Source organism: Scyliorhinus torazame, chromosome 13, assembly GCF_047496885.1.
Source record: "Scyliorhinus torazame isolate Kashiwa2021f chromosome 13, sScyTor2.1, whole genome shotgun sequence".
NCBI classification, from domain to species: Eukaryota; Metazoa; Chordata; class Chondrichthyes; order Carcharhiniformes; family Scyliorhinidae; genus Scyliorhinus; species Scyliorhinus torazame.
The window spans coordinates 200,669,881-200,693,037 of NC_092719.1; the positions used below are offsets into that span (position 1 = coordinate 200,669,881).

At 53.5% G+C, this 23,157-nt stretch overlaps 1 protein-coding gene across 2 annotated transcripts in view; it reads left to right on the top strand.

Annotated features, from left to right (window-relative positions):
• The window catches only part of LOC140388526 (solute carrier family 26 member 6-like), a 182,758-nt gene that overhangs the window by 149,089 nt on the left and 10,512 nt on the right, over nucleotides 1–23,157 (top strand). For both annotated transcript variants that reach the window (XM_072472883.1, XM_072472884.1), the window contains exons 14-17: nucleotides 1,950–2,019; nucleotides 7,227–7,319; nucleotides 11,044–11,160; nucleotides 18,980–19,216. In XM_072472883.1, the coding sequence (XP_072328984.1) occupies nucleotides 1,950–2,019; nucleotides 7,227–7,319; nucleotides 11,044–11,160; nucleotides 18,980–19,216 (517 nt within the window). The remainder of the gene's footprint in view (nucleotides 1–1,949; nucleotides 2,020–7,226; nucleotides 7,320–11,043; nucleotides 11,161–18,979; nucleotides 19,217–23,157) is intronic.

Here is a 23,157-nt window from a genome sequence, read left to right on the forward strand (position 1 = left end):
TGATCAGCCGGATTGGGGGGCTACACCACCCCCCCTCCCCCCCCCTCTTCTGGCGTTTCAAAATAGTTGTGTCGGTCCTGATAAGTGAACCACAGTCACGCAGGCTGCAGCATTCCGAATCTCACTCTTTTTTTTATGCAGCACCGCCTTGGCCCGGTTGAAGCCCGCTCTCCTCTTTGCCACCTCCGCACTCCAGTCCTGGTAGACTCGGATCACCGCATTCTCCCATCTACTGCTCCGCACCTACTTGGCCCATCTCAGGACACTCTCTTTGTCCGCGAAGCGATGGAACCTCGCCACTATCGCCCTTGGCGGCTCGCCAGCCTTGGGTCTCCTCGCCAGGACCCGGTGAGCCCCTTCTACCTCCAGGGGGCTCGGAGAGGCCTCCGCACCCATCAGCGAATGGAGCATCGTGCTCACATGCGCCCCGGCATCAGCCCCCTCCACTCCTTCGGGGAGACCCAGAATCCGGAAATTCTTCCTCCTCGACCTGTTCTCCAGAACCTCGAGTCTCTCGGCCCACCTCTTTTGCACCGCCTCGTGCGCCTCCATCTTTACCGCCAGGCCCAGGATCTCGTTCTCGTTCTCATTAGTTTTATCCCTCACCTCACGGAGTTCCACCGCCTGGGCCTTCTGGGTCTCCTTCAGCCCCTCGATCGCCAACAGCATTGGCGCCAGCACCTCCTTTTTAAGCTCCTCCACGCAGCGCCTGAGGAACTCCTGCTGGTCCGGCCCCCATGCTGCTCGATCTCCGTCCTCCGCCATCTTGGTTTTTCCCCCTCGTTTTTGCCGCTGCTCCAAAGCCTCTTTCTTCGTCGCTCCACCGCTAATCCCCGCTATATAAGGGGGGACCTTACTTCACCTTCCCACGCGGGATTCAATCAAAAAAATTCCGTTGGGGCTCCTCCGGAGAGCCCAAAAGTCCGATAAAGCGGGAGCTGCCGAAATGTGCGGCTTAGCTCCGCATCGCCGCAACCGGAAGTCCTCTCCAGTACAGCCTTTATTAGGATGTAATTCAATGAAAGAGAAAATTAAACTAGAGCTCAGGCCAATAGCAATAGTTTCCGTTTATTTCCAGCCAATTATGAAACCCTCCTCGCAGTCAGTAATAATTCTAGCAAAAGATTGAGTTAATTTTGTGTAACTTCACACTCTTCTTTTGCAGTATAGTGTGAATTGGTGGAAGGAGTCATGGGGAGTTTAACAGTCAGATGGGCCATAACAGTAACACTTCTTCCATGGCTGTAACTATAGGGTGGTTGTTCCTATGCAATGGGAAGGTGTTTTGGGTCCCCCCAGCTTATGCACTGTGCAAAATCCAGAGCTGGAAATGTTTTGGGATAGGGTTTGAACCCTACACCTTCTGACTTAGAAGTACGATCGCTACCACTAATCCAAAGGCCTGTACCTCTGACACCTGCAACACTAATGGAGCACTGCACCAAAGTGTCAGCATAAATAACATGCTCAAGCATCTGGAGTGGGGTTTGAGCTTACTGTCTCAGAGGTAAGCCAGCCACTATTAAACCAGAGGGGAGATGACATCAGTAGATTTTATCAGCAACATAATAAATAACATTGCAGCTAATATTACAAGACCGACTTGGATATAATTCGTATTTCTTTAACTATTAGCATTACTTCTACTTATATTGTAATTGGGCAACTTAGGTGCCATTGTGGCTACAAGACGTTTGCTACAATGTATGACGATAATTCCAGAAAATTTGGTGCTGGTCCAGCTTTGAGTCCCAAACCTACAATGTACTGTCACAATTTCAGACGACAAAGGCAACTCAGATTATCTGTAAGAGATCTGACAGTCCCCGGAATCAACTGAGTCAATTAACGCAGGAGGAATATTCTTATTATCCTGTTTAGTTACTTTAACATTTTCCAAATTTGTATGTAAATTCTCCCAGATTTGAGTATCCAGCTTTCTTTTTCAGACCCAAATATTCAATTCTGGGACAGGTTCCGAAGACTGATATCTACAGGGACGTCAAGCAGTTTGATGAGGTAGTGTGACGATTGGTTTTGGTAATAACAATTTGATTGTTTGTTTGAGGGAAGTATAATTAAAGGATAGGACACATAAGAATGTGCAAATGCTCACAGAATGGGAGTGAGGAATGTTGTGGAAATATTGCAAAAGTCTGTAGCACATTAGAAAATATTTTCTGGTTAATAGGTGGGCACTCAGAGCTGGAGTGTTGCGTGGCACTGTCACCTTGAACAATTCCTTTTACTTATAGAGTCAAATCAAGCTTAGGAATACAGAGTAAAGATTATGTCTCACAAATAGGCAGAATGGCCCTGAGAGAAGTACCAACTTTACAGTGTGATGATATGCATAATGTAAGTTTGTACATAATGTTATGCATGAATCTGACCACTAGGTGGCATTGTAAACCCATCATGTCACCATGTGATCTGGAAGTTGGGAGTTGGTCGTGCTGGGGGATAGACTTATTTGCAGTAGTTCCACAATAGTTATTCAGTGTTAATTGTTTATTATTTTATTTATCCTAGTTATCTGACCACACAGTTGTTTTACAACAAATTATTATAAACTACAGGAGATCTATTAGAATAGTATCAGGAATGCAGGACCATGGGGCGGGGTTCTCCGACTCCCGCCGGGTCGGAGAATCGCCGGGAGGCGGCGTGAATCCCGCCCCCGCTGAATTCTCCGGCACTGAAAATTTGGCGGGGGCGGGAATCACGCCGCGCCGATCAGCGGGCCCTCCCCGGCGATTCTCCGACCCGCGATGGGCTGAAGTCCCGCTGCTGTCATGCCAGTCCCGCCGACGTGAATCAAACCACCTACCTTATCGGCGGGACTGGCGGCGCGGGTGGGCTCCGGGGTCCTGGGGGGGGGCGCGGGGCGATCTGGCCCCGGGGGGGGGGGGGGGTGCCCCCATGGTGGCCTGGCCCGCGATCAGGGCCCACCGATCCGCGGGTGGGCCTGTGCCGTGGGGGCACTCTTTTCCTTCCACCTCAGCCACAGCCTCCGCGATGGCCGATGCGGAAGTGACTCCCCCCTGCGCATGCGGGGGGATGACATCAGCAGCCGCTGACGCTCCCGCGCATGCGCGGATTTCCGCCGACCGGCGAGGTCCTTTCGGCCCCGGCTGGCGTGGCGCCAAAGACCTTTCCCGCCGGCTGGCGGCGCGCCAACCACTCCGGCGCGGGGCTAGCCCCTCCATGTGAGGGCTTGGCCCCTAAAGGTGCGGAGAAATCCGCACATTTGGGGTGGCCCGACGCCGGAGTGGTTCCCGCCACTCCATCCCGCCGGGACCCCCGCCCCGCCGGGTAGGGGAGAATTTGTGGGGAGAGTTGTGAGAAGTCTTAGAATCCATAGAAGCGAGTGGTTTGTTGGTCTATGGGTGTGATTCTCGTTTGGGTGTAAGAGGTCCTGGGTTCAATTCCTGGACGAGCCCCACATTTTGGGGCAGCACTGTTGCCTTCAAGAACCAGGGACATAGGTTCGATATTGGCCTTCGGTGATTGACTGTGTGGAGCTTGCACGTTCTCCCCCCATCTGCGTGGGTTTCCTCCGCACAGTTCAAAGATGTGCAGGTTAGGTAAATTGGCCGTGCTTTATTGCCCCTTAGTTGTGTGGATAGGGTGGAGTTATGTGGATAGGGTGGGGGAGTGTGCCTAGGTAGGGTGTTCTTTTGGAAGTTTGGTGTGAAAAGCTTTCCCTCCCAGTTTTGGTCGTCTTATTTGGAGTTTTGGTCTCCCTGTCTGAGGAAGGATGTGGTGGCATTGGAGGCAGCTCAGAGGAGGTTGACCAGATCGATGAAATGGTTGACGTATGAGGAAAGATGAAACAGTTTGGGCTTATACTCGCTGGAGTTTAGAAGGGTGAGTAAACACCCTGAAAGTAAACATAGACCAAATGTTCCCCCCTTGTGGGGCAATCTAGAACAAGAGGTTACAGATACAGGTTGAGAGGTGGTAGATTTTGAACTGAGGTGAGGAGGAACTACTTCTCGCAGAAGGTGGTAAATATGATTCTGGATAAGAGCGAAAGTAACAGGGTAGTTATTATGGGAGACTTTAACTTTCCAAATATTGACTGGAAAAGATATAGTTCAAGTACAATAGATGGGTCATTTTTTGTATAGTGTGTGCAGGAGGGTTTCCTGAAACAATATGTTGACAGGCCAACAAGAGGCGAGGCCACGTTGGATTTGGTTTTGCGTAATGAACCAGGCCAGGTGTTGGATTTGGAGGTAGGAGAGCACTTTGGGGACAGTGACCACAATTCGGTGACGTTTACGTTAATGATGGAAAGGGATAAGTATACACCACAGGGCAAGAGTTATAGCTGGGGGAAGGGCAATTATGATGCCATTAGACGTGACTTGGGGGGGATAAGGTGGAGAAGTAGGCTGCAAGTGTTGGGCACACTGGATAAGTGGGGCTTGTTCAAGGATCAGCTACTGCGTGTTCTTGATAAGTATGTACCGGTCAGGCAGGGAGGAAGGCGTCGAGCGAGGGAACCGTGGTTTACCAAGGAAGTGGAATCTCTTGTTAAGAGGAAGAAGGAGGCCTATGTGAAGATGAGGTGTGAAGTTTCGGTTGGGGCAATGGATAGTTACAAGGTAGCGAGGAAGGATCTAAAGAGAGAGCTAAGACGAGCAAGGAGGGGACATGAGAAGTATTTGGCAGGAAGGATCAAGGAAAACCCAAAAGCTTTCTATAGGTATGTCAGGAATAAGCGAATTACAAGGGAAAGAGTAGGACCAGTCAAGGACAGGGATGGGAAATTGTGTGTGGAGTCTGAAGAGATAGGCGAGATACTAAATGAATATTTTTCGTCAGTATTCACTCAGGAAAAAGATAATGTTGTGGAGGAGAATGCTGAGCCCCAGGCTAATAGAATAGATGGCATTGAGGTATGTAGGGAAGAGGTGTTGGCAATTCTGGACAGGCTGAAAATAGATAAGTCCCCGGGACCTGATGGGATTTATCCTAGGATTCTCTGGGAGGCCAGGGAAGAGATTGCTGGACCTTTGGCTTTGATTTTTATGTCATCATTGGCTACAGGAATAGTGCCAGAGGACTGGAGGACAGCAAATGTGGTCCCTTTGTTCAAAAAGGGGAGCAGAGACAACCCCGGCAACTATAGACCGGTGAGCCTCACGTCTGTAGTGGGTAAAGTCTTGGAGGGGATTATAAGAGACAAGATTTATAATCATCTAGATAGGAATAATATGATCAGGGATAGTCAGCATGGCTTTGTGAAGGGTAGGTCATGCCTCACAAACCTTATTGAGTTCTTTGAGAAGGTGACTGAACAGGTAGACGAGGGTAGAGCAGTTGATGTGGTGTATATGGATTTCAGCAAAGCGTTTGATAAGGTTCCCCACGGTAGGCTATTGCAGAAAATACGGAGGCTGGGGATTGAGGGTGATTTAGAGATGTGGATCAGAAATTGGCTAGCTGAAAGAAGACGGAGGGTGGTGGTTGATGGGAAATGTTCAGAATGGAGTACAGTCACAAGTGGAATACCACAAGGATCTGTTCTGGGGCCGTTGCTGTTTGTCATTTTTATCAATGACCTAGAGGAAGGCGCAGAAGGGTGGGTGAGTAAATTTGCAGACGATACTAAAGTCGGTGATGTTGTCGATAGTGTGGAAGGATGTAGCAGGTTACAGAGGGATATAGATAAGCTGCAGAGCTGGGCTGAGAGGTGGCAAATGGAGTTTAATGTAGAGAAGTGTGAGGTGATTCACTTTGGAAGGAATAACAGGACTGCGGAATATTTGGCTAATGGTAAAGTTCTTGAAAGTGTGGATGAGCAGAGGGATCTAGGTGTCCATGTACATAGATCCCTGAAAGTTACCACCCAGGTTGATAGGGTTGTGAAGAAGGCCTATGGAGTGTTGGCCTTTATTGGTAGAGGGATTGAGTTCCGGAGTCGGGAGGTCATGTTGCAGCTGTACAGAACTCTGGTCCGGCCGCATTTGGAGTATTGCGTACAGTTCTGGTCACCGCATTATAGGAAGGACGTGGAGGCTTTGGAGCGGGTGCAGAGGAGATTTACCAGGATGTTGCCTGGTATGGAGGGAAAATCTTATGAGGAAAGGCTGATGGACTTGAGGTTGTTTTCGTTGGAGAGAAGAAGGTTAAGAGGAGACTTAATAGAGGCATACAAAATGATCAGGGGGTTGGATAGGGTGGACAGTGAGAGCCTTCTCCCGCGGATGGAAATGGCTGGCACGAGGGGACATAACTTTAAACTGAGGGGTAATAGATATAGGACAGAGGTCAGAGGTAGGTTCTTTACACAAAGAGTAGTGAGGCCGTGGAATGCCCTACCTGCTACAGTAGTGAACTCGCCAACATTGAGGGTATTTAAAAGTTTATTGGATAAACATATGGATGATAATGGCATAGTGTAGGTTAGATGGCTTTTGTTTCGGTGCAACATCGTGGGCCGAAGGGCCTGTACTGCGCTGTATTGTTCTATGTTCTATGTTCTATGTTCTATATGTGGAACTCGCTATCCCATAATGGGGTGGAATCTGAGTCATTAAGTGGTTTCAAGAGGGGGATAGATATATTTTTGTTGAAATAAACGGGTTAAAGGGATATGGGCAACAGGCAGGGAGGTGGATTTGAGACCAGGAAGAGATCAGCCATGATCTGATTGAATGGCGGAGCAGGTTTGAAGGGCTGAATTGCCGACTTCTGCTCCTAATTCCCATGTTCCTATGTTCCAGTTCCCAGTCACCTCCTACCTGCCACCATCTTATATGGGCCCTTCTTTTAGACAGCCACCTAACTCGGGCAAGAGCCTCAGATTGGCGAAATCGGGTCCTGTGATGTCATTAAGTTCTCAGTAAGGAGCTCACCGCAGGCAGCCTGCCCAATAAAAGCTGGCGGGTCAGGTGAGGAGGCTCCTTAAAGTGGGACTGGGGCGAGCAGAATTGCTCCTCTGGACCCCACCAGGGAATTCTTGGTTTATTCTGCCAGAGTATCCTCCCTGCCACTTCCTCTCACCTTCCCACCCTCAATAACCTTGCTCTTCCCTCATGACCCACCTGACTGACCGTGGACAGCCCCAAGGCCCTGTGATTTTGGCCTGCCGGGAGCCAGGCAATAGCCTCTCTGTGCTTGGCCCCCGAAGGGCAGTGTGACTCAAATGAAACTATAACCCGGCTTCAAACCGCTTCAGTTATTGGTAACCTGATTTGGGGTGTTTTTTTCAGGCAAAAGAAATTCCAGGCATCAAAATCTTCCAGTCATCTGCGACCGTGTACTTCGCCAATGCTGAGCTGTATGAAGAAAAGCTGAAGCAGATGGTAGGAAAATTGATTCAAGGACCCACTTACATTCAGATTTTAGTCACGGGCGAAGAGAAGCTTTTGAATTTCGTAACAACAGTGGCAAATCTCTGTTCCCCTGTGGTGCAGTCCCTCGACAGACACTCTCTCCAAACTCTCAGCTAAAACGGAAGTGGATCAAACTGCCCACTTTGAAGTGACTTTGTTTCATTGGAGAGCTTTCAGAGAATTGCAACAAGAATGATTATTTGGGTTCTGTTGTCCTGAAGAGGTGCTTGCAGAATGAAGACTGTTTTTACTGGTGGGAACGAAAACAGGGGAGAGTTGTGATACATGATTTAAATGCTGAGATTGTAGGTGTAATGTGGGAATATGTCAGCATGGTGGTTATGTCTTTTAGATTCATAATACAGAGGCCTGGATCAACAATTCAGAGACATGAGGCTGGATTTTCAATGCGGGGTCAAAAGCCTAACCTAGATCCCAACATCATGCCTGAGTTGCGTCGTTCCTCACTTGGCTTGATTGGCCACAGGAGTTGAGCTCGACCCCCAATTAGAGGCACCAAGGCACCGCCAAAATGTTGGAGCTTCTGCCTGGCACCAGTGGCAATGGCAGGCAGAAGCATGTTGGGGGCTAATTAGAGCAGGCAATTTTGGGACGGCTATAGCAGTGGAACAAGGCGGACAGCGGCCTTGCAAGCTGAGATAAAAATCGGCCCTTGTGGCAGAAATGGTTGACCCTGTAGATCTGTTTCCAAGACAACTGTGAAGAAATTTATTTGGACCCCCATGTGCACTGGGTAACCGCATTGTTGTGCACAAGACTATTCAAGCTTCCCAGAAAAAAAAATTGAGAATTACATTTGGGAACAGACCTTTGAAATTTCATACTGTCCCAGAGGCACCAGGCTCCCGAGGTGGTGGGTGGGATTTTCCGCACCCTCAATGGCATGTTTCACGGTGGTGGAAGCAGCCTGCCATTGTCAATGGGTCTTCCCACCTCCCGAGAGTGTAAATGTCACTATCCCAACCTACCCGCGCCCGCTCCCACCAGCCTACAAATTGCATCTGGGCAGGATAAAGCCCTTAAGTAACCATCGATTGTCCACTTAAGGACTTTAATACATGAATAGGTGGGTTTTCCATCTGGGGTCCTGCCTGCCCAAACGGGAAATTGGGTTTGGGTGGGCGGAATCCGCCCATTCAACCTTACGCTCCCCCGCCGCCTCAGGGCCTGCCTTGGGCTTAGTGTAAAATTCTGCCCATTCAAGTTGCACACCAACCTGTCATGGACTATATTATTCCTCAGCAACATGCTAGGGCAAATGTTCGAGCTATTATGAAGAATGTTATAACAGGGCACTGAGATAAATTCAAGGTAATTAGGCAGGGTCAACCAACATGGTTTTGTGAAAGGCATCTTGTGTTTAACCAATTTATTGCAGTTCTTTGAAGGCATAACAGGTGCTGTGGATAAAGGAGAACCAGGAGATGTACTGTACTTAGATTTACAGAAGGCATTTGATAAGGTGCCTCATCAAAGATGGGCGGCACGGTAGCACAGTGGCTAGTACTGTTGCTTTACTGTGCCAGGGCCCCAGGTTCGGTTCCCGATTGGATCACCGTCAGTCCGGCGTCTGCATGTTCTCCCCCTGTCTGCATGGGTTTCCTCCGGGTGCTCGGGTTTGCCCTCACCATCCAAAGATGTGCAGGTTAGGTGGATTGGCCATGCTACATTGCCCTTAGTGTCCAAAAACGGTCAGGTGGGGTTACGGGGACAGGGTGGAGTAGTGGGCTTGGGTAGGGTGCTCTTTCCAAGGGTCAGTGGAGACTGGATGGGCCGAATGGCCTCCTTCAGCACTGTAAATTCTATGAAGGTGATTGCAGAAAATGAAAGCTCATGGTATGGGGGTAACATAATATTAATTGCTTATTGTCACAAGTAGGCTTCAATGAAGTTACTCTGAAAAGCCCCTAGTTGCTACATTCCGGCGCCTGTTCGGGGAGGCCGGTACGGGAATTGTACCCGTGCTGCTGGCCTTGTTCAGCATTACAAGCCAGCTGTTTAGCTCACTGTGCTAAACCAGCCCCTATTAGCACGGATAGAAGACTAGCTCGCTGACAGGAAAGAGATTAGGCATTAATGGGTCATTTACTAGTTGGCTAGATGTGACGAATGATGTACCACAGAAATTAGTGCTAGGGCCTGAACTCTTTACAACTTATATAAACGTTTCAGATGACGGGACCAATGGTCTATTCCCTGTGAAATAGCACAGAGAGAGCATGACTTCCACATGGTTCAAGGTGACGAGCCAGCGTCACCTTCTCAGGGGTTCTATGTTGGGCAATAAATGCAGTCTTAGCAATATTGTCCATGTCCAGGGCTCAAATTTTAGAAAAGAAGACCTGTGCACCATATTAACTACTTCCTCTGAAAATACCAGCCTTGCTAGCTTTAACAATTTCTAATCTGTGTTAACACCCTGTTTTCTTATGCTCTTGACGTAGCATAAACTGCTTCCTTGATGCGCACTCTGAGAAAGGAAGGTTCAGACTTGGAGATAGCTTTAACACATTTATTACTGTTAATGATTCTCTTACTTGGATTCGACGCTACTGTTAATCCTTCTATAGCTACTCAGACTGACGAACCAGTCTGCTACAATCCATGTGGTGGGTGTGATGTTCAATCAACTCTGTGTCTGTACTCACTGAGTGTCTCCACTGGAAAGAGGAAGATCATGGGTGAAATTCTCCCCCAACGGCGCGATGTCCGCCGACTGGCGCCCAAATCGGCGCCAATCAGACGGGCATCGCGCCGCCCCAACGCATCTTCGGCGGCCTAGCCCCGACATTGAGGGGCTAGGCTGGCGCCAGAGGGATTTCCGCCCCGCCAGCTGGCGGAAATGGCGTTTGTTGCCCCACCAGCTGGAGCGGAAATGCGGCGCATGTGCGGGAGCGTCAGCGGCCGCTGACAGTTTCCCGGCGCATGCGAGGGAGCGTCAGCGGCCGCTGAAAGTTTCCCGCGCATGCGCAGTGGGGAGAGTCTCTTCCGCCTCCGCCATGGTGGAGGCCGTGGCGGAGGCGGAAGGGAAAGAGTGCCCCCACGGTACAGGCCCGCCCGCGGATCGGTGGGCCCCGATCACGGGCCAGGCCACCGTGGGGGCACCCCCCGGGGTCAGATCGCCCCACGCACCCCCCCAGGACCCCGCCCACGCCGCCTGGTCCCACCGGTAAATACCAGGTTTAATTTACGCCGGCTGGACAGGCAATTTCTGGGCGGGACTTCGGCCCATCCGGGCCGGAGAATTGAGCAGGGGGGGTCCCGCCAACCGGCGCGGCCCGATTCCCTCCCCCGCCCAATCTCCGGTACCGGAGACTTCGGCGGGGGCGGGGCGAGATTCACGGCAGCCAACGGCCATTCTCCGACCCGGCGGGGGGTCGGAGAATGACGCCCCATGTGTGCCATGTCCTTTTATATGGGTTGGTGTAATGCCCCTCTGTGGTAGTGTCACCTCTGTGTGTATCATGAATGCCCATTGGTCGTGTCCTATCTTGCTGATCTATTAGTTGACTGTCTGTGTGTCATGTCTCTGGTGCTCCCTCTAGTGTCTAGCTAGGTGTAGTGTATGTACATTAACCCTTTGTGCACTTACAGTGATGTATATCACCACACACCCCATGTCATCAATGTCACTCTGTCTTAATAACCCACTTTTGCTATGATTTGCCTGCAGTCTGGAATTAATATCGGCAAGTTAATTTTGAAGAAGAAGAAAGGAATCACAAAACTCAAGCGGCAGCTGAAGAAAGAGGAGAAGCAGGACAAGAAAAAAGCCAAGAAAGAGCAAAAGGTAGACATATCCCACTCACCAGGAGCAAACAAATACTTCTCTGAATTCTTGTGAGATGCTATTCAATTTGTGTTCTTTAAATAATGTCTAATTATCTTCTCCAGAGTGCTTTGTTCTTCAATACCCATGAGAAACATTTCTGTTTTTACTGTCACATTCTTCATAGGTAGTTTGGCCTGGGAATGGTTTGTGACTGACGCCACCCAAAATAAGATATCACACTCACTATTCCTCAAATGGAAACATCCCCATTATATATCTAAAGTTGTTCTCTAAGCAGCTGGTACAATCTTCATGGATCTTAGAAGCCACGCAGCCAATCAACGCGGCTTTCACATTTAATACACAGCGCTCATTATGAAAGCAATGTTCGATACATAACCAAATATTTTCGGTAGAGTAAGGAATACAATGAAGTGATCTGACGACATTAATAATGTTACGACCGGTCCCTGGGCAAGGTCCAACAATATGTTACGATTCCGGACAAGTTATCCCCAAATTGTTATGTAGGTGGTGAAACATTGCGGCCACGAAGGTGGGCGATTCCGGTAACGCTGACTTTGGCAGTCGAGCAGTTAGTTAGGAGATTCTTGGCTCTGCGGGTTAGCTGAAAGGAGTTGTCCTGGTTCCTTTTTGACTGTGGCTTTGCTGACTTGTGACTCGCTTCCAGCAATCAGAGAGAGACTTTACCCAGAAGCACAGGGATACATAATGGTGCTTCTTCAGCTGTGACCTTCACAGCACGACTAGAACACCAGAGTAACACGCAGAGACAAATTGGTTTTAAACCATTTTTCCGGTATATTCCTGGAAGCGAGAAAACAAACATGGTTTGGATTCTCCGCCCCGCCGCATCACATTTCTGCCCCGACCCGCCGGCGGGATGCTCCGTTACACCGACTGGTCAATGGGGTTTCCCATTGTGGGGCAGTCCCACGCTGTCGGGAAACCCCCGGGCTGCCAGCAAAACAGAGCATCCCGGCGGCGGAGAATCCAGCCCCATATTTTCCACCCGGAAACTGTTTTCTTTCAACTCACATCATGGGCGAAATTCTCCGTTATCGGCGCGAAATCCGCCGATCGGCGCAAAAAACGGCGCAAATCCGACGTGCGTCACGGCGGAAAAATGGGTCGAAAGTCTCCGGCCCGAAATGGGCTAGCAGCGATGTAACGGGATCCGCGCTTGCGCACGTGGTTCACGCCGTGCAGCGTCATACGCGCCGCACGGCGTGACGGCTCATAAGGCCGCGCTGCTCCCCCCCACCTGACCGGAACACACGACCGGAACACCCGACTGGATGGCTCGCCGCTGCTCAGCCCCGAGGTTCGAGTCACGGGATGTGGAGGCGCTCCTGGACGCAGTGGAGCAGAGGAGGGACGCCCTGTATCCCGGGCACGGAGGCAGAGCTGCCCCACGCCACAGCCGGCGTCTGTGGAGGGAAGTGGCAGAGGCCGTCACCACTGTGGCCCTGACACCACGGACAGGCACCCAGTGCCACAAGAAGGTGAACGACCTTGTCAGAGCAGGCAGGGTGAGCCTCCCCATATCCCCCCTCCCCCATATCCCCCTCTCCCCCATATCCCCCTCCCCCATAGCCCCCCTCCCCATATCCCCCTCCCCCATATCCCCCCTCCCCCATAACCCCCCCTCCCCATATCCCCCCTCCCCATATCCCCCATATCCCCCATATCCCCCCTCCCCCATATCCCCCTCCCCATATCCCCCCTCCCCATATCCCCCTCCCCATATCCCCATATCCCCCCTCCCCCATATCCCCCTCCCCCATATCCCCCTCCCCCATATCCCCCCTCCCCCATATCCCCCCCATATCCCCCCTCCCCCATATCCCCCCCCATAACCCCTCCCCATATCCCCCTCCCCCATATCCCCCTCCCCCATATCCCCCCTCCCCTATATCCCCCCTCCCCCATATCCCCCCTCCCCATATCCCCCTCCCCCATATCCCCCCTCCCCATATCCCCCATATCCCCCTCCCCCATATCCCCCAAATCCCCCCTCCCCATATCCCCCCTCCCCATATCCCCCCTCCCCCATATCCCCCCTCCCCATACCCCCCTCCCCCATATCCCCCATATCCCCAAGTGAATCCAGCCCTAACCTTAACCTCTGCAATGCACGCGCAACCGATGCCGTGCATTCATATACCTGCCTAACAGTGTTGCCTTTTACCCCTGCCACCACCCCCACCCACCCACCCACCCCCCACAGGAGAAGCGCGCACACAACAATAGGGAGCATGTGAGGACTGGAGGAGGCCCCGCTGATGAGAGGCCACTGACCGAACACGAGGAAAGGGCCCTGGAACTGGCTGGCGGCCTGACGACCGGGGGGTTGCTGATGCAGAGGTCGGGGGCGTACTAGCAAGTGAGCCACCGACAGCCCGTCCCCATATCCCCCCTCCCCTATATCCCCCTCCCCCATATCACCTGATCACTGCCTGCGTGTCTAACCATGCATGTTTCATTGTGTATCGCAGGACCAAACGTCCAGGCACCCATCCCCGCAGATGCAGACCGCCCGCAGGATGCCCCTCGGAGGCCACGGGAGACGGAGAGACCCGCACCCTCCAGCATGCGACGCCCGCAGGATGCCCCTCGGAGGCCACGGGAGACAGAGAGACCCGGACCCTCCAGCATGCGGTGCCCGCAGGATGCCCCTCGGAGGCCACGGGAGACAGAGAGACCCGGACCCTCCAGCATGCGACGCCCGCAGGATGCCCCTCGCACACCACGGGAGACGGAGAGACCTGGAGCAACAGGGAGACGACACCCCTGTCACGTGCGGGAGCGACCACCCAGCGATGAGGGGGGCAGCCACAGGCCCCCGTCACATCCGACCCAGGACACCACTACCCAGGACACCACTACCCAGGACACCACTACCCAGGAAGACAAAATACCGGACAGTGACTCAGAGTGGATGGGTGGAGACGAACCCCCACCCCAAAGTGCCATGGACTCAGAGTGGGACGAAGAGCACGACACAACGCCAGTGCTGTCACCAACACCCTCCACCATCGCAGAGACACTCACCTCGGTTGGGCACTTTAGTGATGAGGCGTCTGGTACACTCACTGGTGCGCACAACACAGCCGTCCCAGTACAGCAGGTGGAGGTAGGAGCAGCAGAGGGGCCGGGCGGTCGGAGGGCAGCCCAGCCCAAGCGAACATCTGCCGCCCAGATGGATCCCGGGTTCCTGGAGTTTCCACACCCACACATAGATCCGATGCAACCACCGACCCGGAGACGAGCGAAGAGGGTGGCGGCCGGCTTGCGGCGGCTGCAGTCACAGGTGGAGGAGTCCACCCGCGTCCAGGAGCTGGGAGTGGTGCCGGCCATGCGTGCCACCCAGGCTGACACCGCACGGGTGGCGTCCGCGGTGGAGACAATGGGTGCGACGGTGTCAGACATGGGGAACGGTTTGCGAGGCCTGGGGCTTTCCGTGCAGGCGGCGTCTGTGGCCCAGGACATGGCTGCCCTCTCACAGGAGGCCATGAGCCAGTGCCAGCGCCAGATGGCAGAGGCGCTCAACACCATAGCCCAGTCTCTGCAGGCCATGGCCCAGTCTCTGCAGGCCATCGCTGAGGGCATCGGCGCCAGTGGCCATGTGCGAGCCGGCGTCGCACTGTCACAGACAGGGTTTGCCAACCCCCTGGGCTCCATGGCTGCAAACCTGCAGACCCCTGTCGATACCAGCACGGGCCTCCAGGACTGGCAGCGCCAGATGTCGGGGGGGCGTCGGATGGCCAGTCCGTTCGCATCCCCCACCCATGTAGAGGCCTGGAGGCCATCGGGCACCCCGAGGGAGGAGCATGTGGTGTGGTACGTCCCAGCTCCCCCTGTAGGGGAGGTCCGGGATAACCGCGACACCTCGGACTCCCCCCTCCGTCCCAGGTGCATCGGGTGGGCAACGGGCAGGACAGGCTGGCAGCTCGCCATCCCAGTCACCCGGGCCGCAGCCTGGCCCATCTAGGCCAGGACGCCCCAGGAAACGGCCGCCAAAGGGATCCAGTGTCAGAGGGCAGGAATCACAGGAGTCCACCTCCAGTTCTGCTGTATCGTCTGGGGAGCCACGTAGACGTAGTCAAAGGGCCCGTAAGGCCAAACAATTAGACACTGAGTAAGTTGGCACGGGTGCAGGGCACAGATGAGTTTTAGGGGCTAGGGCATGTGCATGAACTCCTTTGGTTATTAAAGTCAATGTTACACCTACAGAAGCTGCCTTTGAGCACTGTCCAAAGCGTGCGGGGGTGTCATGTACGTTGAGCGCAAGTGTGTGTGTGAGGGGTGGTGTTACCTCAGCCCCAGGTGAGTCTGCCCCGTTCCCCCTGGGCCGCCATCAACATCCCCCCGGGCAGAGGACGGGACCGTGCGCTGCAGTGTCACAGCCGCATGCAGGGATGGTCCGGGTGGATGGTGGTACTGTGGCCATGGGTCAGACATAGTCCAACGATGTGGAGCCAGGAGCTCACCGCAGGGCGGGTTGTCATCATCCTCCATGGCCTGCAATAGACACGCGTCCACCCGCAACTGTGTGAGCCCGGCCCGTTGTGCCGCAGGTGGATCGGCAATGGGGGGGGTGGTGTGCATGCGGGTGGGGTGGGTGGGGTTGGGGAGGGGGGTGAGGGTGCTGGGTGGGTGGATGGGTGGGGGGTGTGGGTGGTCGGCTGTTGCCATGGTGTGCGGTCTGTGGCCATACTACCCGATTCCCACGCCCATCTAGTCAGTGAAGCGGGCGGCTATCAGTCTGTCCCGTGCCCGCTGGGCCAGCCGGTAACGGTGGACAGCCACCCGCCTGTGTCTACCCCATCTGCCCTGACCATTACCCCCATCCCCTCATCTGGGGAGGACTGCGCCTCTTCCTGCTGCTCCTCCACTCCGCCCTCCTCTGCCTGCGGCACATCGCCCCTCTGCTGGGCTATGTTGTGCAGGACGCAGCACACCACAATGATGCGGCCGACCCTATCTGACCGATACTGGAGGGCGCCCCCAGAGAGGCCCAGGCACCTGAAACGCATCTTCAGCACACCAAAGCACCTCTCTATCACTCCCCTAGACACTACATGGGCATCATTGTAGCGGTTCTCCGCCTCATTGCGTGGCCTCCGTATAGGCGTCATCAGCCACGATCGCAATGGGTAGCCCCTGTCGCCCAGCAACCAGCCCCTCAGCGGGGGATGGCGTCCCTCGTATATGCTGGGGATGGATGACCGTGACAACACGTATGAGTCGTGTACACTGCCTGGGTAATGGGCGCAGACTTGCAGGATCATCATGCGGTGGTCACAGACCACCTGTATGTTCATCGAATAGGTCCCCTTCCTATTGGTGAACACGGCCCTGTTATCTGCAGGTGGCCGCACGGCGACGTGCATCCCATCAATCGCGCCCTGGACCATGGGGAACCCGGCCACGGCAGAGAAGCCCACGGCCCGGGCATCTTGGCTGGCCCGGTCCACAGGGAAGCGGATGTAGCGGTGCGCCATGGCATATAGGGCATCTGTCACTGCCCGGATGCACCGATGCACCGATGTCTGCGATATGCCGGACATGTCCCCACTCGGTGCCTGGAATGACCCCGTTGCATAAAAGTTCAGGGCCACCGTAACCTTGACGGACACGGGGAGATGGTGTCCCCCGCCAGTGCCACGCGGTGACAGGTGCGCCAGCAGGTGGCAGATGTGTGCCAAGGTTGCCCGGCTCATCCGGAGTCTCCTCCTGCATTCCCGGTCCGTGAGATCCTGGTATGACTGCCGGGGCCGGTACACACGGGGCGCCCTCGGGTGCCTCCGTTGCCGTGGGGCCGCGACGTCCTCCTCCCCCTCCTCGTCCTGTCGGTCAGGTGTCCCACCAGCCTGGACGGCTGCCGCCTGCCCCTCTGCGGCAGCCTGCGCCGCCTCTCTGGCACGCTCCTCCTCCTCCTCCTCATCCAGGGCAACATGGACATGAGCGGCTGCCGCCAGGGCGGCCAACATCGCTGGATGATCGGAAAACATGACGGCCTGGTGGGGGGGGGGGGGAACGACGACATGTCATCGTTGCCCATATCCCCTCCTTCGCCCCAGCCAGGTGGCATGGACCGCATGGGTCCAACTGTTGGAGGCTGGCACCTGGCCAGGTGGACCAACTCACTTGCCCTCGCACCCCCCCTCCCCGGCACGGACCCCCCATCCCCCTCCCCGGCACGGACCCCAACCTCCTCCCCGGCACGGGCCCCCATCCCCCTCCCCGGCACGGACCCCCCCCATCCCCCTCCCCGGCACGGACCCCCCCAACCTCCTCCCCGGCACGCACCCCCCATTCCCCTCCCCGGCACGGACCCCCCATCCCCCTCCCCGGCACGGACCCCAACCTCCTACCCGGCACGGACCCCCATCCCCCTCCCTGGCACGGACCCCCCCATCCCCCTCCCTGGCACGGACGCCCCCCCCCCATCCCCCTCCCCGGCACGGACCCCCATCCCCCTCCCCGGCCCGGACCCCCCATTCCCCTCCCCGGCACGGACCCCAACCTCCTCCCCGGCACGGACCCCCCATCCCCCTCCCCGGCACGGACCCCAACCTCCTCCCCGACACGGACCCCCCATTCCCCTCCCCGGCACGGAACCCCCCCCATCCCCCTCCCCGGCACGGACCCCCCCAACCTCCTACCCGGCACGGACCCCAACCTCCTCCCCGGCACGGACCCCCCATCCCCCTCCCCGGCACGGACCCCCCCAACCTCCTCCCCGGCACGGACCCCCCTCCCGGCACTCCCCCGGAGCCCAGCACACTCTAACCACCCCCTCCGCCGCACACACACACACACCACCCTAGACACACCTCTCCCCACACATTCAGACTGCGGGCACGCCATTGCCTGCCCAGCGGCCAACCCCCCAGGCCGTCACTCACCTCCACGCTGGTCGGCGTGAACCTGGAGCACAGGTTCACGCCGATGAAAAGGAGGTTTGATTTACGTCGACGTGAACGGTCATCACGTCGACGGGACTTCGGCCCATCCGGAAGGGAGAATATCGGCAGGCCGAAAATCGGCTGCCTTGCGCAGACCTGTGCCATTCTCCGAAGTCAGCGGCGCCATTAACGGCCCGCCGACTTTTCTCCCTTCGGAGACTTCGGCAACCGGCGGGGGCGGGATTCACAGCGGCCAACGGCCATTCTCCGACCCGCTGGGGGGTCGGAGAATGACGCCCCATGTCTGCAGTCTAGAATATAACTCACAGGAGATGGTTTCTGCTGAGATGGTAATCAGTCTCCATTATCCCTGCAACCACAGGAGATTACAGTTCAGTTTTTGCATTGCATTTCTTCCTTTGAATTGTCTCTGTCTGAATAGGCTTTGAAATTTTTTATGTGCAATATTCCATTCTCCCTGGACCAGATGGTCGAGTGTAATCCAGATTGGAATTTTCCACCAAGTGGTTACCTTGCAGCCTTCGCAGTTTTTGCTTATATGTCCTTTTTAAATTAAAAAACACATGTCTATAAGTAATCATAGTTTTGATCCATTGTCATAACATTAATTTGAAAAATATTTTAATGCTACTGTTGAATAAAGTCAGTTTTTTTGTTGTTGTTTATTTTTGAAAGATTACATGCGAATGTGTTAATGACTGAGCAGAAAGGGTCTGTGGTTTTCCTGTTTATGGACCCAATTGAAATGGATAACCGGATATGCTGAAGCTCCTTTATCTTCCAATCACCTTGTGTTATTATGCCTTTAGAATATTGAATGTTCTATTAAATGCTGCATGTTATAACAATGCTGTTAACTTCAAACAAATTCATCTCTCTAGATGCGAAAAGACTTTGGAACAGGTGGCCCAGCCACCACCATCGAGACGTTTGGTAGTGACAACGCTGTCAGCTTAGAAATGGATTCGGGCCTTGGCTCGTCATCTAAAGTCAGCAAGAAGCCAGAGGAGCTTAGTCTAGAGTCTCTTGGTCTTCAAAAACCAGATGTTCATTCCCTCATTCTTGACTTTAGCCCGGTCAACTTTGTGGATAGCGTCTGCATCAAAATTGTGAGAAATGTAAGAAAGACTTTGGCTCCATCCTACTTTGATTTTTATTGTTATTTTTTTGCTCATCAAAATAAGAGGTGTGGGAAGGAATGGTGATGCTTTTTCTTTCATACTGCCAAGTCTCTTCACCAAGCACACATGTCAAGTGTAAGTTGAATTTTCTACCACAGAGAAGCTAACCCTACAAGGATAGCTCCCTTTATTTTGCCTCAGTAATGTGCTTCCAACCTGTCTCATAATAGAGCGTGGCATGGTGGCACAGTGGTTAGCACGTCTGCCTCACAGCTTTAGGGACCCGGGTTCAATTCCGGCCTGATACAGTCTGTGTGGAGTTTGTACTTTCTCCCCGTGTCTGTGAGTGTTTCCTCCCACAGTCCAAAGAGGTGCAGGTTAGGTGGATTGGCCATGCTAAATTGCCCCTTAGTGTCCAAAATGTTAGGTAAGGTTACGGAGATAGGGTGGAAGCTTGGACCTAAGTAGGGTCCTCTTTCCAAGGGCCAGTGCAGACTCGATGGGCCAAATGGCCTCCTTCTGCACTGTAGGGATTCTATGAATACTCTACTGCAACACTGTGACATTTAATTTTTTGCTCCAACCACCTTTGACACTGTTATAATTAAGGTCCATTATGGTGCTTTGAACTGAACTCAGTAGAAATTGGATTAAAGGAATTGGAACAAGTTTAGTTCATTTATGGTCTGCACAGCTGTCTGACAGACGAAACTTCCATAACCAGGCTAGATTTAAACCTAAATCCCTAAGGTGAAAGTGACAATCTAACCCACAGTACTATCCACTTCCTGTCATGTATTAAAATGATGGTGAAAGTCATCCCCATCAAATATGTGACACTCTGATAAGATTCTCTATGGCGCAATTGGCTGCCTGGAACACTGTCTGACTTGGACACAAGCCAAACAAGGGGCACTGAGAGGAAGCCATGTGCTTTTCCAGAGGTAGATGGTAGGTGGTGAACCATTAGAATCGCGTGCTGTTGATCCAGGCTCAAATGGGAGACAATCTGAGACTCCCAGTATAGAGAAACGAGGAAAGAGCATGAAAGTAACTTTAAAAGACCCCTCCAGAAAAGATCTTAATAGAATACTTTGGTGATTGTGCTTGACATCTGGCTGGTGTTGTTATGTGGAAGAAGTCTAGTTATTTTTCTTCCATAAGATATTTATCAGGTGGCACAGTAGCACAGTGGTTAGCACAGTTGCTTCACAGCTCCAGAGTTCCAGGTTCGAGTCCCGGCTTGGGTCACTGTCTGTGTGGAGTCTGCACGTTCTCCCCGTGTCTGCGTGGGATTCCTCCGGGTGGTCCTGCTCCCTCCCACAGTCCAAAGATGTGCAGGTTAGATGGATTGGCCATGCTAAATTGCCCTACAGTGTCCAAAAAAGGTTAGATGGGGTTTCTGGGTTACGGGGATAGGGTGGAGGTGTGGGCTAAAGTAAGGTGGTCTTTCCAAGGGCAGGTGCAGACTCGATGGGCCGAATGGCCTCCTTCTGCACTGTAAATTCTATGATTATGACCATCATTATGAGCATGAAAAAACACTAGTGGGCAAAATAAAGGCAAAATAGTGGGCAATCGCAAGGTGTTTTACAAGTATGTTGGGGGCAAGCGGGTAACCAGGGAAAGAGTAGCACCCATTAGGGATCAAAGTGACAACCTGTGTGTGGAGCCGAAAGTTGTAGGTGAGATATAAAATGAGTATTTTGCATCTGTGTTCACTATGGAAAATGACAATGTAGGCATAGAAAGCAGGGAGGGGAGCTGTGATATAATTGAACAGATTAGCATTGAGAGGAAGGAGCTAATAGTGGTTTTAGCAGTCTTAAAAGTGGATAAATCCCCATGCCCAGATGAGATGTATCCTAGGCTGCTGTGTGAGACAAGAGAGGCGATTCCAAAGACTCTGATGCTAATTTTCAAACCCACTCTGACCACAGGAGAGGTGCCAGAGGACTGGAGGACAGCTATTGTGGTCCAATAATTCAGGAGGGAAGTAAGGAAAAAACAGAAAAACCAGGCCAGTGAGTCCACCATCAGTGGTAGAGAAATTATTGGGAAAAATTCTGAGGGACTGAATTAATCTCCACTTGGAAAGGCAAGGATTAATCAAGGGTAGTCAGCAAAACCTTGTCAAGTGGAAATCATGTCTAACAAATTTGATTGAATTTTTCAAGGAGGTGGCGAAGTGTGTAGATGAGGGCAGTGCAGTTGATGCAGTTTACATGCACTTCAGGGAGGCTTTTGGCAAGGTCTCACATGGGAGATTGATCAAGAAAGTAAGAGCCCTTGGGGTCCAGGGCAATTTAGCAAATTGAATCCAAAATTGGCTTTGTCACAGGAAGTGGAAGGTAATGGTCAAAGATAGTTTCTGTGATTGGTATTCTGTGTCCAGTAGTATACCGCAGGGATCAGTGCTGGGTCCCTTGCTGTTAGTAGTGTACAATATGAATCTAGATGTGAATGTGGGGGTTCTGATCAGTAAGTTCGCAGATTACATGAAAATTGGTGATGTGGTAAACAGCAAGGAGGAAAGCCTTAGATTGTAGGATGATATAGACGGGCTTGGTCAGATGGGCAGAATAGTGGCAAGTGGAATTTTACCCTGAAAAGTGTGAGGTGATGCATTTGACAAGGCAAGGGAATACACAATGAATGGTAGGATGCTATGAAGTACAGAGGACTGGAGAGATATGGGGTGCGTGTCTAAAGATCCCTGAAGGCAGCAGGACAGGTAGATAAAGTTGTTAAGAAGGCATGTCGGATACTTGCCTTTATTAGTAGAGACATAGGGCGGGATTCTCCCGCAACTGGCCGGATGGCCCGACGTCGGCGCCAAGAGCGCGCGAACCACTCTGGCATCGGGCCGCCCGGAAGTTGCGGAATCCTCCGCACTTCCGGAGGGATTGGCGCTGCTCCAACCGGCGGCGAAGGGCCGCCATGGGCCGGCGTGAGTTGGCGCATGCGCAGAACTGCTGGTGTGTTTCCTGCGCCGACGCAGGGGGTTTCTTCTCCGCGCCGGCCATGGCGGAGCCCTACAGAGGCCGGCGCAGAGGGAAACAGCGCCCCCACGGCGCAGGCCCGCCCGCAGATCGGTGGGTCCCGATCGCGGGGTCGGGTCCCCCCGCCCCCCCCCCCCCCCCCCCCCCCCCCCGAGGACTCCGCTAGCCACCCTCCAAGCCAGGTCCCGTCGGGATGGACCATGTCCATTTCACACCATCGGGACTGGCCGAAAACGGGTGGCCGCTCGGCCCATCGGGGCCCGGAGAATTGCCGAGGGGGGGGGGGGGGTCCGCTGCCAACGGCCCCCGACCGGCGCGGCGTGATTCCCACCCCGCCCGAAAACCAGCGCCGGAGAATTCGGCAGCTGGTGTCGGAGCAGCGGGGCGGGATTCCCACCGCACCCCGGCGATTCTCCGACCCGGCGGGGGTCGGAGAATCCCGCCCATAGAGTGTAAGAGCAGGGAGGTGATTATGGAGTCGTATATAACACTCAATAGGCCGCAGCTAGAATACTGTGTGCAGTCCTGGTCGCCACACTATAGGAAGGAAATGATTGCACTGGAAAGAGTGCAGAGGAGATTCACCCGGGTGTTGCCTGGAGCGATTCAGCTGTGATGAGAAGCTGGTTAGGATGGGGTTGTTTCCTTAGAGCAGGGAAGGCTGAGGGGAGACCTTACTGAGTTGTACAAAATTATGAGGGATATAGATGGGGTTAATAGGAAGAAACTTTTCTCCTTAAAAGGGGGGCCAGTAACCAAGGAGACAGAGATTTAAGGTGAGGAGAAAGAAATTTTGAGGGGAAAGCTTTTTCACCCAGAGGATGCTGGGAATCTGGAACTCCCAGCCTGAAGGGGGGTAGAGGTGGGAAACCTCACAACATTTAAGAAGCATTTAGATGAGCCCTTGAAACGCGATAGCGTACAAGGCTACGGACC